Here is an 18,427-nt window from a genome sequence, read left to right as displayed (position 1 = left end):
CCTGGTCTGTTAAAGAGATCTATCCCTGGTCTGTTAAAGAGATCTAGCCCTGACCTGGTCTGTTAAAGAGATCTAGTCCTGACCTGGTCTGTTAAAGAGATCTAGCCCTGGTCTGTTAAAGAGATCTAGCCCTGACCTGGTCTGTTAAAGAGATCTAGCCCTGGTCTGGTCTGTTAAAGAGATCTAGCCCTGGTCTGGTCTGTTAAAGAGATCTAGCCCTGGTCTGTTAAAGAGATCTAGCCCTGACCTGGTCTGTTAAAGAGATCTAGCCCTGACCTGGTCTGTTAAAGAGATCTAGCCCTGACCTGGTCTGTTAAAGAGATCTAGCCCTGGTCTGTTAAAGAGATCTAGCCCTGACCTGGTCTGTTAAAGAGATCTAGCCCTGGTCTGTTAAAGAGATCTAGCCCTGGCCTGGTCTGTTAAAGAGATCTAGCCCTGACCTGGTCTGTTAAAGAGATCTAGCCCTGGTCTGTTAAAGAGATCTAGCCCTGGTCTGGCCTGTTAAAGAGATCTAGCCCTGGTCTGTTAAAGAGATCTAGTCCTGGTCTGTTAAAGAGATCTAGTCCTGACCTGGTCTGTTAAAGAGATCTAGCCCTGACCTGGTCTGTTAAAGAGATCTAGCCCTGGTCTGTTAAAGAGATCTAGCCCTGACCTGGTCTGTTAAAGAGATCTAGCCCTGGTCTGGTCTGTTAAAGAGATCTAGCCCTGGTCTGTTAAAGAGATCTAGCCCTGACCTGGTCTGTTAAAGAGATCTAGCCCTGGTCTGTTAAAGAGATCTAGCCCTGACCTGGTCTGTTAAAGAGATCTAGCCCTGGTCTGGTCTGTTAAAGAGATCTAGCCCTGGTCTGTTAAAGAGATCTAGCCCTGGTCTGTTAAAGAGATCTAGCCCTGGTCTGTTAAAGAGATCTAGCCCTGGTCTGTTAAAGAGATCTAGTCCTGGTCTGGTCTGTTAAAGAGATCTAGTCCTGGCCTGGCCCGCTGGTGGTAATACAGTGGATATACTGTGATTTATAATGCACTTTTAGTCTGGACTATGTGTACTGGTAAATCATGCTTTTATGATAAATGATGATGATGATGAGGACCTGCTAGTGGTAGGTCAGTGATAACGGCACTGTGATTTACATTTTGCAAGAAATGTACTTGAACGATCCCAAATGTGTTTAAATGTACCGCCTTCAAACGTCACACCCCTTAATCCGGAGCGACGTACAGTTAAACCAGAGGTCATTCGTCTCTCGATAGCATACCCGTTAAATCATTAGCATTAGCATAACTATTTTTCCTCAGTTCTTTATCAGCAGCATCATGTTGTGATGATGTGTCTGAGTGCCCACCACATACCTTTACATTGATTTCACAATGCTAATAAATGCAATGTATTTTTGTATGGCTGGATGCTAGTTTTAAGTCCTCTGCTAATTTACAGTAGGAAGTCCCACCGCTCTGCTAATTCACAGTAGGAAGTCCCACCCCTCTGCTAATTTACAGTAGGAAGTCCCACCCCTCTGCTAATTCACAGTAGGAAGTCCCACCCCTCTGCTAATTCACAGTAGGAAGTCCCACCCTCTGCTAATTCACAGTAGGAAGTCCCACCCCTCTGCTAATTCACAGTAGGAAGTCCCACCCCTCTGCTAATTCACAGTAGGAAGTCCCACCCCTCTGCTAATTCACAGTAGGAAGTCCCACCCCTCTGCTAATTCACAGTAGGAAGTCCCACCCCTCTGCTAATTCACAGTAGGAAGTCCCACCCCTCTGCTCGTCAGTAGTGGCCTGGTCGTAAAAGATCCCCGTGGCCAAACATCAAACCTCACCATCTCCATTACTTTCTCAAGGTCTATGAAATACTCCAAATGTTTTGTACCCACATACTCTTTTCCTCTTCACAGATTTACATCAGTAATCATGTATATTTCCTATGTGATCATGATTAAGAAGTTCCTTCCCCTTTAACTTTGTAGTCAACCTCTCTCTAAATTATTCTACATTAACCAAATGTCTGTCTGTCTCTCTCTCTCTCTCCTACATTACCCAGGGTCCTCCAGGGCGAGCTGGTCTTCCTGGTTCAGACGGAGTTCCTGGTCCTCCAGGTACCCTTCTAATGCTGCCAGTAAGTCCCCTCTTACCTCATCTTTCCTCTCTACCTCTCTCCCTCCCTCTCTACCTCTCTCCTTTCCTCTCTACCTCTCTCCTTTCCTCTCTACCTCTCTCCCTCCCTCTCTACCTCTCTCCTTCGCTCTCTACCTCTCTCTCTTCCTCTCTCCTTCGCTCTCTACATCTCTCCTTCCCTCTCTTCCTACTGCTGCTGCTCTTATAAAAGGTTCCATTTTCATGCTGCCAGTAAGTCCCCTCTTACCTCATCTTTCCTCTCTCTCTACCTCTCTCCTTCCCTCTCTTCCTCTCTCCTTCTCTCTCTACCTCTCTCCTTCCCTCTCTTCCTACTGCTGCTGCTCTTATAAAATATTCAATTTTCATGTTGGCAGTAAGTCTCCTCCCTCCCTCCTTCCCCCTCCTTCGCCTCCCCCTCCCCTCTCCCACCTTCCGTCTGTCCTCAGCCTTGTCTTCTATATTGTATTCTATGTAATTAGCCTTCATCATTGTCTAAAGGCCCGAATGCAACCCACAACATTTCTGTTTCAACCATGAAGAAACACCTTTCCATCAACCTCCATATGTCCTGGCTCTCCTGGCTGTCTGACTACCAGCTACCTGTTTCCATTAGGTCATATGTAACCTCCAGTCAACTGTGGTGTCTCTGTTCTGGACCGTGAAGTCACCTTGTTTAACACACTTCACCTCACTGTATCCCCGTTAAGCCCTCTGTACATATAAACCTCAGTCATTCACCTTGTAAATGTCACTGGGTGCAGTGGACTGGAACCGGTGACTGTGTAACCACTCTGCATGCAGCTCAGCGGACATTTTGGATCTAATGGATCTGTCATGGAGCCCAGTGACGGGTTTATACACACTGCAGGGCTGCAACTCAGTGTCCGTTTTGGATATGGTGGTGTTCCCCTGCTCAGACTTCGATGACTCATGCCAGATAGGTATTTTACGTGTCAGCTAACCACATCATGTGTTAGAGCTATCTGGTGCCTGACGTTATGGTCGGTGACGTGGCACGCAACCATTGGTTGATGCTTGCGACGTCTGAGTAGGGGTGGCGGGACCATCGTCTGTCTGGGATGACCAGTGATGCTGATGAACACACAGGGCTGCATAAAGAATATATATTATATTTTATATATATATATATATATATATATACATATATATAAATATAAATATAAATAATATAGAGAGAGTGTGTATTATTAGCCAAACAAAAGGTCCGACCTCAAAAAGATGTCTCATAAAATATTTTTTATATTTTTATTTTAAATTATTATTTTCACACAGGGCTGCCCACAGAGATCCTATCGTGTTCTGAGATGTCGTAATGTGTGACGGCTGCCCACAGAGATCCTATCGTGTTCTGAGATGTCGTAATGTGTGACGGCTGCCCACAGAGATCCTATCGTGTTCTGAGATGTCGTAATGTGTGACGGCTGCCCACAGAGATCCTATCGTGTTCTGAGATGTCATAATGTATGATGCTGCCCACAGAGATCCTATCGTGTTCTGAGATGTAATGTGTGACGGCTGCCCACAGAGATCCTATCGTGTTCTGAGATGTCGTAATGTGTGACGGCTGCCCACAGAGATCCTATCGTGCTCTGAGATGTCGTAATGTTTGACGGCTGCCCACAGAGATCCTATCGTGTTCTGAGATGTCGTAATGTGTGACGGCTGCCCACAGAGATCCTATCGTGTTCTGAGATGTCGTAATGTGTGACGGCTGCCCACAGAGATCCTATCGTGTTCTGAGATGTCGTAATGTGTGACCGCTGCCCACAGAGATCCTATCGTGTTCTGAGATGTCGTAATGTGTGACGGCTGCCCACAGAGATCCTATCGTGTTCTGAGATGTAATGTGTGACGGCTGCCCACAGAGATCCTATCGTGTTCTGAGATGTCGTAATGTGTGACGGCTGCCCACAGAGATCCTATCGTGTTCTGAGATGTCGTAATGTGTGACGGCTGCCCACAGAGATCCTATCGTGCTCTGAGATGTCGTAATGTGTGACCGCTGCCCACAGAGATCCTATCGTGTTCTGAGATGTTGTAATGTGTGACGGCTGCCCACAGAGATCCTATCGTGCTCTGAGATGTCGTAATGTGTGACGGCTGCCCACAGAGATCCTATCGTGTTCTGAGATGTAATGTGTGACGGCTGCCCACAGAGATCCTATCGTGTTCTGAGATGTCGTAATGTTTGACGGCTGCCCACAGAGATCCTATCGTGTTCTGAGATGTAATGTGTGACGGCTGCCCACAGAGATCCTATCGTGTTCTGAGATGTCGTAATGTGTGACGGCTGCCCACAGAGATCCTATCGTGTTCTGAGATGTAATGTGTGACGGCTGCCCACAGAGATCCTATCGTGTTCTGAGATGTCGTAATGTTTGACGGCTGCCCACAGAGATCCTATCGTGTTCTGAGATGTCGTAATGTGTGACGGCTGCCCACAGAGATCCTATTGTGTTCTGAGATGTCGTAATGTGTGACGGCTGCCCACAGAGATCCTATCGTGTTCTGAGATGTAATGTGTGACGGCTGCCCACAGAGATCCTATCGTGCTCTGAGATGTCGTAATGTGTGACGGCTGCCCACAGAGATCCTATCGTGTTCTGAGATGTCGTAATGTGTGACGGCTGCCCACAGAGATCCTATCGTGTTCTGAGATGTCGTAATGTGTGACGGCTGCCCACAGAGATCCTATCGTGTTCTGAGATGTCGTAATGTGTGACGGCTGCCCACAGAGATCCTATCGTGCTCTGAGATGTCGTAATGTGTGACCGCTGCCCACAGAGATCCTATCGTGTTCTGAGATGTTGTAATGTGTGACGGCTGCCCACAGAGATCCTATCGTGCTCTGAGATGTCGTAATGTGTGACGGTTGCCCACAGAGATCCTATCGTGTTCTGAGATGTAATGTGTGACGGCTGCCCACAGAGATCCTATCGTGTTCTGAGATGTCGTAATGTTTGACGGCTGCCCACAGAGATCCTATCGTGTTCTGAGATGTAATGTGTGACGGCTGCCCACAGAGATCCTATCGTGTTCTGAGATGTCGTAATGTGTGACGGCTGCCCACAGAGATCCTATCGTGTTCTGAGATGTAATGTGTGACGGCTGCCCACAGAGATCCTATCGTGTTCTGAGATGTCGTAATGTGTGACGGCTGCCCACAGAGATCCTATCGTGTTCTGAGATGTCGTAATGTTTGACGGCTGCCCACAGAGATCCTATCGTGTTCTGAGATGTCGTAATGTTTGACGGCTGCCCACAGAGATCCTATCGTGTTCTGAGATGTCGTAATGTGTGACGGCTGCCCACAGAGATCCTATCGTGTTCTGAGATGTCGTAATGTGTGACGGCTGCCCACAGAGATCCTATCGTGTTCTGAGATGTCGTAATGTGTGACGGCTGCCCACAGAGATCCTATCGTGTTCTGAGGTGTAATGTGTGACGGCTGCCCACAGAGATCCTATCGTGTTCTGAGATGTCGTAATGTGTGACGGCTGCCCACAGAGATCCTATCGTGTTCTGAGATGTCGTAATGTGTGACGGCTGCCCACAGAGATCCTATCGTGTTCTGAGATGTCATAATGTGTGACGGCTGCCCACAGAGATCCTATCGTGTTCTGAGATGTCGTAATGTGTGACGGCTGCCCACAGAGATCCTATCGTGTTCTGAGATGTCGTAATGTGTGACGGCTGCCCACAGAGATCCTATCGTGTTCTGAGATGTCGTAATGTGTGACGGCTGCCCACAGAGATCCTATCGTGTTCTGAGATGTCGTAATGTGTGACCGCTGCCCACAGAGATCCTATCGTGTTCTGAGATGTCGTAATGTGTGACGGCTGCCCACAGAGATCCTATCGTGTTCTGAGATGTAATGTGTGACGGCTGCCCACAGAGATCCTATCGTGTTCTGAGATGTCGTAATGTGTGACGGCTGCCCACAGAGATCCTATCGTGTTCTGAGATGTCGTAATGTGTGACGGCTGCCCACAGAGATCCTATCGTGCTCTGAGATGTCGTAATGTGTGACCGCTGCCCACAGAGATCCTATCGTGTTCTGAGATGTTGTAATGTGTGACGGCTGCCCACAGAGATCCTATCGTGCTCTGAGATGTCGTAATGTGTGACGGCTGCCCACAGAGATCCTATCGTGTTCTGAGATGTAATGTGTGACGGCTGCCCACAGAGATCCTATCGTGTTCTGAGATGTCGTAATGTTTGACGGCTGCCCACAGAGATCCTATCGTGTTCTGAGATGTAATGTGTGACGGCTGCCCACAGAGATCCTATCGTGTTCTGAGATGTCGTAATGTGTGACGGCTGCCCACAGAGATCCTATCGTGTTCTGAGATGTAATGTGTGACGGCTGCCCACAGAGATCCTATCGTGTTCTGAGATGTCGTAATGTTTGACGGCTGCCCACAGAGATCCTATCGTGTTCTGAGATGTCGTAATGTGTGACGGCTGCCCACAGAGATCCTATTGTGTTCTGAGATGTCGTAATGTGTGACGGCTGCCCACAGAGATCCTATCGTGTTCTGAGATGTAATGTGTGACGGCTGCCCACAGAGATCCTATCGTGCTCTGAGATGTCGTAATGTGTGACGGCTGCCCACAGAGATCCTATCGTGTTCTGAGATGTCGTAATGTGTGACGGCTGCCCACAGAGATCCTATCGTGTTCTGAGATGTCGTAATGTGTGACGGCTGCCCACAGAGATCCTATCGTGTTCTGAGATGTCGTAATGTGTGACGGCTGCCCACAGAGATCCTATCGTGCTCTGAGATGTCGTAATGTGTGACCACTGCCCACAGAGATCCTATCGTGTTCTGAGATGTTGTAATGTGTGACGGCTGCCCACAGAGATCCTATCGTGCTCTGAGATGTCGTAATGTGTGACGGTTGCCCACAGAGATCCTATCGTGTTCTGAGATGTAATGTGTGACGGCTGCCCACAGAGATCCTATCGTGTTCTGAGATGTCGTAATGTTTGACGGCTGCCCACAGAGATCCTATCGTGTTCTGAGATGTAATGTGTGACGGCTGCCCACAGAGATCCTATCGTGTTCTGAGATGTCGTAATGTGTGACGGCTGCCCACAGAGATCCTATCGTGTTCTGAGATGTAATGTGTGACGGCTGCCCACAGAGATCCTATCGTGTTCTGAGATGTCGTAATGTGTGACGGCTGCCCACAGAGATCCTATCGTGTTCTGAGATGTCGTAATGTTTGACGGCTGCCCACAGAGATCCTATCGTGTTCTGAGATGTCGTAATGTTTGACGGCTGCCCACAGAGATCCTATCGTGTTCTGAGATGTCGTAATGTGTGACGGCTGCCCACAGAGATCCTATCGTGTTCTGAGATGTCGTAATGTGTGACGGCTGCCCACAGAGATCCTATCGTGTTCTGAGATGTCGTAATGTGTGACGGCTGCCCACAGAGATCCTATCGTGTTCTGAGGTGTAATGTGTGACGGCTGCCCACAGAGATCCTATCGTGTTCTGAGATGTAATGTGTGACGGCTGCCCACAGAGATCCTATCGTGTTCTGAGATGTAATGTGTGACGGCTGCCCACAGAGATCCTATCATGTTCTGAGATGTCTTAATGTGTGACGGCTGCCCACAGAGATCCTATCGTGTTCTGAGATGTAATGTGTGACGGCTGCCCACAGAGATCCTATCGTGTTCTGAGATGTAATGTGTGACGGCTGCCCACAGAGATCCTATCGTGTTTTGAGATGTCGTAATGTGTGACGGCTGCCCACAGAGATCCTATCGTGTTCTGAGATGTAATGTGTGACGGCTGCCCACAGAGATCCTATCGTGTTCTGAGATGTAATGTGTGACAGCTGCCCACAGAGATCCTATCGTGTTCTGAGATGTAATGTGTGACGGCTGCCCACAGAGATCCTATCGTGTTCTGAGATGTAATGTGTGACCGCTGCCCACAGAGATCCTATCGTGTTCTGAGGTGTAATGTGTGACGGCTGCCCACAGAGATCCTATCGTGTTCTGAGATGTAATGTGTGACGGCTGCCCACAGAGATCCTATCGTGCTCTGAGATGTAATGTGTGACGGCTGCCCACAGAGATCCTATCGTGTTCTGAGATGTCGTAATGTGTGACGGCTGCCCACAGAGATCCTATCGTGTTCTGAGATGTAATGTGTGACGGCTGCCCACAGAGATCCTATCGTGTTCTGAGATGTCGTAATGTGTGACGGCTGCCCACAGAGATCCTATCGTGTTCTGAGATGTCGGAATGTGTGACAGTGCCCACAGAGATCCTATCGTGTTCTGAGATGTCGTAATGTTTGACGGCTGCCCACAGAGATCCTATCGTGTTCTGAGATGTAATGTGTGACGGCTGCCCACAGAGATCCTATCGTGTTCTGAGATGTAATGTGTGACGGCTGCCCACAGAGATCCTATCGTGTTCTGAGATGTAATGTGTGACGGCTGCCCACAGAGATCCTATCGTGTTCTGAGATGTCGTAATGTGTGACGGCTGCCCACAGAGATCCTATCGTGTTCTGAGATGTAATGTATGACGGCTGCCCACAGAGATCCTATCGTGTTCTGAGATGTCGTAATGTGTGACGGCTTCCCACAGAGATCCTATCGTGTTCTGAGATGTCGTAATGTGTGACGGCTGCCCACAGAGATCCTATCGTGTTCTGAGATGTCGTAATGTTTGACGGCTGCCCACAGAGATCCTATCGTGTTCTGAGATGTCGTAATGTGTGACCGCTGCCCACAGAGATCCTATCGTGTTCTGAGATGTCGTAATGTGTGACGGCTGCCCACAGAGATCCTATCGTGTTCTGAGATGTCGTAATGTGTGACGGCTGCCCACAGAGATCCTATCGTGTTCTGAGATGTCGTAATGTTTGACGGCTGCCCACAGAGATCCTATCGTGTTCTGAGATGTAATGTATGACGGCTGCCCACAGAGATCCTATCGTGTTCTGAGATGTCGTAATGTTTGACGGCTGCCCACAGAGATCCTATCGTGTTCTGAGATGTAATGTATGACGGCTGCCCACAGAGATCCTATCGTGTTCTGAGATGTCATAATGTGTGACGGCTTCCCACAGAGATCCTATCGTGTTCTGAGATGTCGTAATGTTTGACGGCTGCCCACAGAGATCCTATCGTGTTCTGAGATGTCGTAATGTGTGACGGCTGCCCACAGAGATCCTATCGTGTTCTGAGATGTCGTAATGTTTGACGGCTGCCCACAGAGATCCTATCGTGTTCTGAGATGTCGTAATGTGTGACCGCTGCCCACAGAGATCCTATCGTGTTCTGAGATGTAATGTGTGACGGCTGCCCACAGAGATCCTATCGTGTTCTGAGATGTAATGTGTGACGGCTGCCCACGGAGATCCTATCGTGTTCTGAGATGTAATGTGTGACGGCTGCCCACAGAGATCCTATCGTGTTCTGAGATGTTGTAATGTGTGACGGCTGCTCAGTAGTTAGTGTCTTTGTGTGTTTGCTTTGCTTGTTTTCTAACGCTTTCGTCTCTTGCTTTGTGATTGACAGTTCCGTGCTGGTGGAGATGCACATAAGGGACCAGTGGTCTCAGCTCAGGAGGCCCAAGCCCAGGCGATCCTGTCCCAAGCCAGGGTAAGACACAACTATCTTATATGGTTATATTAAAGTTTTGATATTATAACGCTACATTAACTATACTGTATATAATGCCAGCTATCTTCTATATTAATGGCAGCTATCTTCTATATTATATACCACCTGAAATATGACTATATTACATTAATACTGTATATAATGTTAGGGTACGACTCAGAACATAATGTAGTGCACTATTTAAAGAATAGGGTGCCATTTGAGAGACAGCCATAGTGTTCAGACATCCACTGCAGTTCTGTGAATGATGCTTACAAGACCCTATAGAGAAAATATCATATTTTTTATTTATCAATTTTTACTTATCTATTTTTTTACTTATCTATTTTTTTTATTTATCAATTTTTACTTATCTATTTTTTTACTTATCTATTTTTTTTATTTATCTATTTTTACTTAGCTATTTTTTTACTTATCTATTTTTTTTACTTATCTATTTTTATTTAGCTATTTTTACTTATCTATTTTTTTTACTAATCTATTTTTTACTTATCTATTTTTACTTCACACTTATTTATCTTCAAACTGCATTGTTGGTTAAGGGCTTGTAAGTTAGCATTTCACTGTAAGGTTGTACCTGTTGTACTCGGCACCTTGGACAAATACACTTTGATTAGATTTGGAAGGTCCTGGATCAGGTGGATAGGGTTGTATATGGACTGTGTAAAAAAGCTTGTTATCTCGCTGTCGTTTATGATGAGCTCTCTGTCCAATCACAGCTCTCCATGAGGGGTTCTCCTGGGCCAATGGGAATGTCAGGAAGATCTGGGCCTTTGGTGAGTCTCTCACACACGCACACACGCACACGCACACACACACACGCACACACACACAATGTGATGTTCAGCCAGTATGTTTGGCATGGAGAGGAAAACATTGATGAAAACACGTTATATCCATCCAGCTATTATTTATGCTAAGTGCAACGTATTGACATGCCACTTGGGGCTTCCGAGTGGCGCAGTGGTCTAAGGCACTGCATCTCAGTGCAAGTAGGCATCACTACAGTCCCTGGTTTGAATCCAGGCTGAATCACATCCGGCCGTGATTGGGAGTCCCATAGGGCGGCGCACAATTGGCCCAGCATTGTCCGGGTTTGTTCGGGGTAGGCCGTCATTGTAAATAAGAACTTGTTCTTAACTGACTTGCCAAGTTAAATAAAGGTTCATTTTTTTTTAAATGTCAGGCTGAACAGAACATAGTTGTCCTGGCAACAGGTATAGGGTGTATTCGGAAAGTATTCAGACCCCTTGACTTTTTCCATATTTTGTTGAAGCACCTTCTGCAGTGACTACACCCTCGAGTTTTCTTGGGTATGACGCTACAATCTTGGTACACCTGTATTTGGGGAGTTTCTCCCATTATTTTCTCCAGATCCTCTCAAGCTCTGTCAGGTTGGATGGGGAGTGTGCTTAGGGTCATTGTCCTGTTGGAAGGGGAACCTTCACCCCAGTCTGAGGTCCTGAGCACTGGAGAAGGTTTTCATCAAGGATCTCTCTGTACTTTGCTCCGTTCATCTTTCCCTCGATCCTGACTAGTCTCCCAGTCCCTGCCTCTGAAAAACATCCCCTCAGCATGATGCTGCCACCACCATGCTTCACCGTAGGGATGGTGCCAGGTTTCCCCCAGACATGACGCTTGGCATTCAGGCCATAGATTTCAATCTTGGTTTCATCAGACCAGAGAATCTCACAGACTCTCTGATCCAGAGCCACTACAGTAGTGAGTCATTTAACAGACTCTCTGATCCAGAGCCACAACAGTCGTGAGTCATTTAACAAACTCTCTGATCCAGAGCCACTACAGTAGTGATTCATTTAACAGACTCTCTGATCCAGAGCCACTACAGTAGTGAGTCATTTAGCAGACTCTCTGATCCAGAGCCACTACAGTAGTGAGTCATTTAGCAGACTCTCTGATCCAGAGCCACTACAGTAGTGAGTCATTTAGCAGACTCTCTGATCCAGAGCCACTACAGTAGTGAGTCATTTAGCAGACTCTCTGATCCAGAGCCACTACAGTAGTGAGTCATTTAACAAACTCTCTGATCCAGAGCCACTACAGTAGTGAGTCATTTAATAGACTCTCTGATCCAGAGCCACTACAGTCGTGAGTCATTTAACAAACTCTCTGATCCAGAGCCACTACAGTAGTGAGTCTTTTAAAACAGACTCTCTGATCCAGAGCCACTACAGTAGTGAGTCATTTAGCAGACTCTCTGATCCAGAGCCACTACAGTAGTGAGTCATTTAGCAGACTCTCTGATCCAGAGCCACTACAGTAGTGAGTCATTTAACAGACTCTCTGATCCAGAGCCACTACAGTAGTGCGTCATTTAACAGACTCTCTGATCCAGAGCATCTTCTGGTGGATACATTGTTTGTACTGGTCCTCTGTAAAAAACCACAAACTTGCCTTTGCAATCGCAATGTTACACCAACTGAGCCACATGGGACAAATGCGTAATGTTTAATACGCTTTGTCTGTAACCTAGTTGGTGTAGGTATTGTTAGGCTATCATGGCTTGTTTGTCTGTTAAAAACCATTGAACGGGTTTTGGCCTCTCGAGTGGTGCAGCGGTCTAAGCCACTGCGTCGCAGTGCTAGAGACGTCACTACAGCCTCGGGTTCGATCACAGGCTGTGTCACAGCCGGCCGTGACCGGGAGACCCATGAGGCGGCGCACCATTTGCTTAGCGTCGGGCGCCTGCAAGCTGACTTCGGGCGCCACCTGAACGGTGTTTCCTCTGACACATTGGTGCGGTTGGCTTCCGGGTTAAGCGAGCAGTGTGTCAAGAAGCAGTGTGGCTTGGTAGGGTCCGGTTTCAGAGGATGCATGACTCTCGACCTTCACCTCCCTCAAGTCCTTAGGGGAGTTGTCGTGATGGGACAAAACTGTAACTACCAAATGGGGAGAATTTTAGTTTGGACTGTGCCTTTAAAGTATTGTCGTGTGGACTGGCCACCCCCTGGTTTCTCTCTAGGTTCCCTTAGAGCCTGGTTCCTCTCTAGGTTCCCTCAGAGCCTGGTTCCTCTCTAGGTTCCCTCAGAGCCTGGTTCCTCTCTAGGTTCCATCAGAGCTTGGTTCCTGGATCCTCTCTCGGTTCCCTCAGAGCCTGGTTCCTGGTTCCTCTCTTGGTTCCCTCAGAACCTGGTTCCGCTCTAGGTTCCCTCAGAGCCTGGTTCCTGGATCCTCTCTAGGTTTCCTCAGAGCCTGGTTCCTCTCTAGGTTCCCTCAGAGCCTGGTGCCTGGATCCTCTCTCGGTTCCCTCAGAGCCTGGTTCCTGGTTCCTCTCTTGGTTCCCTCAGAGCCTGGTTCCTCACTAGGCTTCCTCAGAGCCTGGTTCCTCTCTCCTTTTCCATTGTTCTCCTTTGTGATTTCAGGCTGGGTTTCTGTAAAGCTCTTGGTGATTTCAGGCTGGGTATCTGTAAAGCTCTTGGTGATTTCAGGCTGGGTTTCTGTAAAGCTCTTGGTGATTTCAGGCTGGGTATCTGTAAAGCTCTTGGTGATTTCAGGCTGGGTTTCTGTAAAGCTCTTTGTGACAACTGCTGATGATTTATTGATTGATTGATTGATGTGTCCTCAGGGTGGACCTGGACCTAATGGACTGAAGGGAGACGGAGGAGAGAACGGTCCTCAGGTGAGAATCATGTTAGATCCCTCTACTAGGATATGTGACCCACTGGGTTTAACCCAGGTCACTTGAGCGCAAGACTGTGTTGTAGATTTCTCTGAATAAAGAGGTAAAATATCTATTATTTTTAACCAATGCATGAATATGTTCTACATTATGTAAAAGTTCCTCTCTCTCGTTCTCTCTCTCTCTCTCTCTCTCTCTCTCTCTCTCTCTCTCTCTCTCTCTCTCTCTCTCTGTCTCTCTCTGTAGGGTCCCAGAGGTCTTCAGGGTCCAACTGGCTCACCTGGAAAAGCAGGAAAGAGGGTAAGATAAGATAAGAGTTAATGTGATTGGCTGTGTCAGTACAGTGTGTTATTGTTTCGCCACGCGTCGTAGCGAGCAAACTCCTCACTGGCAGAGGGAGCTGAGGCCAGCCAATGGTTTGAATCCAGCCTATAGTGACCTGAAGAGAGTAGACAGCCAAAATATCCTCCAGATGAACTGTGTGTGTGTGTGTGTGTGTGTGTGTGTGTGTGTGTGTGTGTGTGTGTGTGTGTGTGTGTGTGTGTGTGTGTGTGTGTGTGTGTGTGTGTGTGTGTGTGTGTGTGTGTGTGTGTGTGTGTGTGTGTGTGTGTGTCTTTCTCTAAAGTCAGATGAACCCAATTACCTCTTTTGATACAACAACTGTTATTATTATTGGTATTATTGTTGTTGTTTTTATTGTTGTTATTATTATTGTTATTCTTATTGTTGTTATTATTATTATTGGTATTATTATTATTATTGTTGTTGTTGTTGTTATTATTGTTATTATTATTGTTGTTGGTGTTGCTGTTATTATTATTACTATTATTGTTGTTGTTGTTTTTATTGTTGTTGTGATTATCATTGTTATTGTTGTTATTTTTATTGTTATTGTTATTGTTATTGTTGCTGTTATTATTATTGTTGTTGTTGTTTTTGTTGTTATTATTACTATTGTTATTATTATTTTTACTATTACCATTATCACCTGTATTATTATTATGTATACTGTATGTGTGTATCCTTCCACTGACGTCTGGTATGTTCCCCACAGGGTCGCAACGGAGCTGACGGTGCCAGGGGTATGCCAGGAGAGTCGGGGGGTAAGGTATGTACAACCACTGCTACAGGTATCCAATAAATATACATGTATTTAGTCTCTAAAGTTGATCTATTAAACAGATCATTATGTGGTACTATGTTCAGTCTCTATACTTTAACTACTGTAACTTTGTCTAGTCACATTGTGGTAATGTGACGTGTATGTGTGACGTGATGTTGACCTCTCCTGTTGTTGTTGTCCGGCTGTGACCTGTACAGGGGGACCGAGGTTTCGACGGGCTCCCAGGTCTCCCGGGAGAGAAGGGACACAGGGTAGGTGTAACACAGAGTGGTGGTTCGGGGAACGATGCAGAATGATGACCGTCAAAACTGTGCTCGCCCGTTAATCTAAAACCGACCAATCAGCATGCTGTCTGTAAATATGTGCAAACGTCTGACAGTCCAAGTCGTGTCTGAAAATACCTTCAAATGACATCACTGTTACCAAGCTATCAATCTGTGAAGCTCAAGACTCACTCATTACTGGACTCTAACTGTAGTGTCCAATCAGTGACAGGATAGAGAGAGGGCTGATGTGTATTTAAGTGTGTGTGTGTGTATGTGTGTGTGTGTGTGTGTGTGTGTGTGTGTGTGTGTGTGTGTGTGTGTGTGTGTGTGTGTGTGTGTGTGTGTGTGTGTCTACATTAGTGCCTCAGCCTACGTTCACCGCCCCAGTGTTGACAGACATTAGAAACACATTATAACATTGACCCAATCATAGTGGGAGAGGATCCACCAGACCGGGCTGAACTGTCCTCTGGTAAAGAGAAGAGCCTTAGTGAAAATGGAGTTGTAGTTTGTGTAATTCTGGGCTCTGTCTAGTCTGGAAATAAAGAGATCACAAAGCAAGAGCATTTCCAGACACAGGACTCTGTATTACAACATGACAGAGCAGACAGAGTAAAGACAGAGTAAAGACAGAGTAAAGACAGAATAAAGACAGGGTAAAGACAGAGTAAAGACAGAGTAAAGACAGAGTAAAGACAGTAAAGACAGAGTAAAGACAGAGTAAAGACAGTAAAGACAGTAAAGACAGAGTAAAGACAGAGTAAAGACAGAGTAAAGACAGAATAAAGACAGTCAAGACAGAGTAAAGACAGAGTAAAGACAGAATAAAGACAGTCAAGACAGAGTAAAGACAGTAAAGACAGTAAAGACAGAGTAAAGACAGAGTAAAGACAGTAAATACAGAGTAAAGACAGTAAATACATAGTAAAGACAGTATAAAGACAGAGTAAAGACAGAGTAAAGACAGAATAAAGACAGGGTAAAGACAGAGTAAAGACAGAGTAAAGACAGTAAAGACAGATTAAAGACAGAATAAAGACAGTAAAGATAGATAAAGACAGAGTAAAGACAGAGTAAAGACAGAGTAAAGACAGAATAAAGACGGTAAAGATAGATAAAGACAGAGTAAAGACAGAGTAAAGACAGAGTAAAGGGGGGCGGCAGGGTAGCCTAGTGGTTGCAAGTTCAAATCCCCAAGCTGACAAGGTACAAATCTGTCGTTCTGCCCCTGAACAGGCAGTTAACCCACTAGGTCCAATGACTAGGCCGTCATTGAAAATAAGAATTTGTTCTTAACTGACTTGCCTAGTAAAATAAAGGTTAAAAAAAAGACAGAATAAAGACAGAATAAAGACAGAATAAAGACAGATAGAGACAGAGTAAAGACAGTCAAGACATCTCTCTCTCTGCAGGGTGAGCTGGGGTCCACCGGCTCTCCAGGTGCTCCAGGAGAGGATGGCCAGAGAGTGAGTACCCCCAAACTACACATCCCATGATGCTGTCTGATAAACCTCTCCCTCTATTCCACAATAACCTTCACTCTCTTCTCGACAGGGCGAGGACGGTGAGATCGGACAGAGGGGTCTGGCTGGAGAGAGTGTAAGTATTTTCTAATGTGTAAAATACCATTGTCAAAGATAAGACTTGTGTATCAGAGTATTATGCTTCAGACAGACTTGCAGAGGTGCAAGGAAAATAGTGGCCCAGAAGTTGAAGATGACATCACCTAAACGCCTCAGTCTCCTTCCCCCAACACACACATAATCCAAACACACACACACACACACTTCTTACCTGCCCACTTCCCCTCTATGCCCATTACATCAATTACTTCAACAGAAGACCCCACCCTTCTCTCTTTGCACTTTCATCCCAACCTTCTTTTCCCCAATCGCCTTCTCCGCACTTCTCCTTCCCTCCTCATCTCTCCCCTCCTTCCTCTCCCTACCTCTCCACACTTCTCCTTCCCTCCTTCCTCTCCCCTCCTTCCTCTCCCTACCTCTCCCCACTTCTCCTCTCCCAAACCCTTCATCCCCTCCCTTTCTTCCCTCCTTATCAATTCAATTTAATTTCAATATCAATTTAAGGGGCTTTATTGGGATGGGAAACATATTTTCACATTGACAAAGCGATCTCTTACCACTTTTCATCTTCTTTCCTTTCCCTCCCCCACTTACCTCCTCTCCCTACCTCTCATCACTTCTCCTTTCCCTCCCCCACTTCCCTCCTCTCCCTCCCTACTTCCCTCCTCTCCCTACCTCTCTCAACTTTTATTCTCCCTCCCCCACTTCCCTCTCCTCTTCTCTCCCTACCTCTCCCCACTTCCCTCCTCTCCTCTTCTCTCCCTACCTCTCGCTACTTCCCTCCTCTCCCTACCTCTTCCAACTTCTCCTCTCCCACTTCCCTCCTCTCCTCTCCCTACCTCTCCCTACTTCCCTCCTCTCCCTACCTCTCCCAACTTCTCCTCTCCCTCCCCTACTTCCCTCCTCTCCCTCCCCACTTCCCTCTTCTCCCTACCTCTCACCACTTCTCTTCTCCCCACTTCCCTCCTCTCCCTACCACTCACCACTTCTCCCCTCCCCACTTCCCTCCTCTCCCTACATCTCACCACTTCTCTTCTCCCCACTTCCCTCCTCTCCCTACCACTCACCACTTCTCCTCTCCCCACTTCTCCTCTCCCTCCCCTACTTCTCTCCTCTCCTCTAGAGGAGAGCCCCAACTTCCCTCCTCTCCATCCCCTACTTCCCTCCTCTCCCTCCCCACTTCCCTCCTTTCCCTACCTCTCACCACTTCTCTTCTCCCCATTTCCCTCCTCTCCCTACCTCTCCCCTACTTCCCTACCTCTCCCCTACTTCCCACCTCTCCCTACCTCTCCCTACTTCCCTCCTCTCTCTACCTCTCCCCTACTTCCCTCCTCTCCCTCCTCTCCCTACCTCTCCCCTACTTCCCTCCTCTCCCCTACTTCCCTCCTCTCCCTACCTCTCGCTACTTCCCTCCTATCCCTACCTCTCCCTACTTCTCTCCCTACCTCTCCCTACTTCCCTCCTCTCCCTACCTCTCCCCTACTTCCCTCCTATCCCTCCTCTCCCTACCTCTCCCCTACTTCCCTCCTCTCCCCTACTTCCCTCCTCTCCCTACCTCTCGCTACTTCCCTCCTATCCCTACCTCTCCCTACTTCTCTCCCTACCTCTCCCTACTTCCCCCTCTCACTAACTCTCCCTACTTCCCTCCTCTCCCTACCTCTCCCTACTTCCCTCCTCTCCCTACCTCTCCCTACCTCTCGCTACTTCCCTTCTCTCCCTACCTCTCCCTACTTCCCCCTCTCCCTTCCTCTCCCTACTTCCCTCCTCTCCCTACCTCTCCCTACTTCCCTCCTCTCCCTACCTCTGTCCACTTCTCCTCTTCCTCCCCTACTTCCCTCCTCTCCCTACCTTTCCCTACTTCCCTCCTCTCCCTACCTCTGTCCACTTCTCCTCTTCCTCCCCTACTTCCCTCCTCTCCCTACCTCTCCTTACTTCCTTCCTCTCCCTACCTCTGTCCGCTTCTCCTCTTCCTCCCCTACTTCCCTCCTCTCCCTACCTCTGTCCACTTCTCCTCTTCCTCCCCTACTTC

The 18,427-nt window shown here is 47.3% G+C and overlaps 1 protein-coding gene across 1 annotated transcript in view; it reads left to right on the top strand.

The window, feature by feature from the left end:
* LOC135558088 (collagen alpha-1(XI) chain-like) overlaps positions 1-18,427 on the top strand; it is a 208,044-nt gene that overhangs the window by 100,580 nt on the left and 89,037 nt on the right. Inside the window, 9 exon segments of the mRNA XM_064991838.1 lie at positions 2,036-2,110; positions 9,682-9,765; positions 10,506-10,562; positions 13,373-13,426; positions 13,673-13,726; positions 14,481-14,534; positions 14,747-14,800; positions 16,228-16,281; positions 16,370-16,414. Of these exon segments, the coding sequence (XP_064847910.1) occupies positions 2,036-2,110; positions 9,682-9,765; positions 10,506-10,562; positions 13,373-13,426; positions 13,673-13,726; positions 14,481-14,534; positions 14,747-14,800; positions 16,228-16,281; positions 16,370-16,414 (531 nt within the window).

Source organism: Oncorhynchus masou, chromosome 17 (assembly GCF_036934945.1).
Source record: "Oncorhynchus masou masou isolate Uvic2021 chromosome 17, UVic_Omas_1.1, whole genome shotgun sequence".
Classification (NCBI taxonomy): domain Eukaryota; kingdom Metazoa; phylum Chordata; class Actinopteri; order Salmoniformes; family Salmonidae; genus Oncorhynchus; species Oncorhynchus masou.
This window is presented reverse-complemented; position numbering and strand designations above follow the sequence as displayed.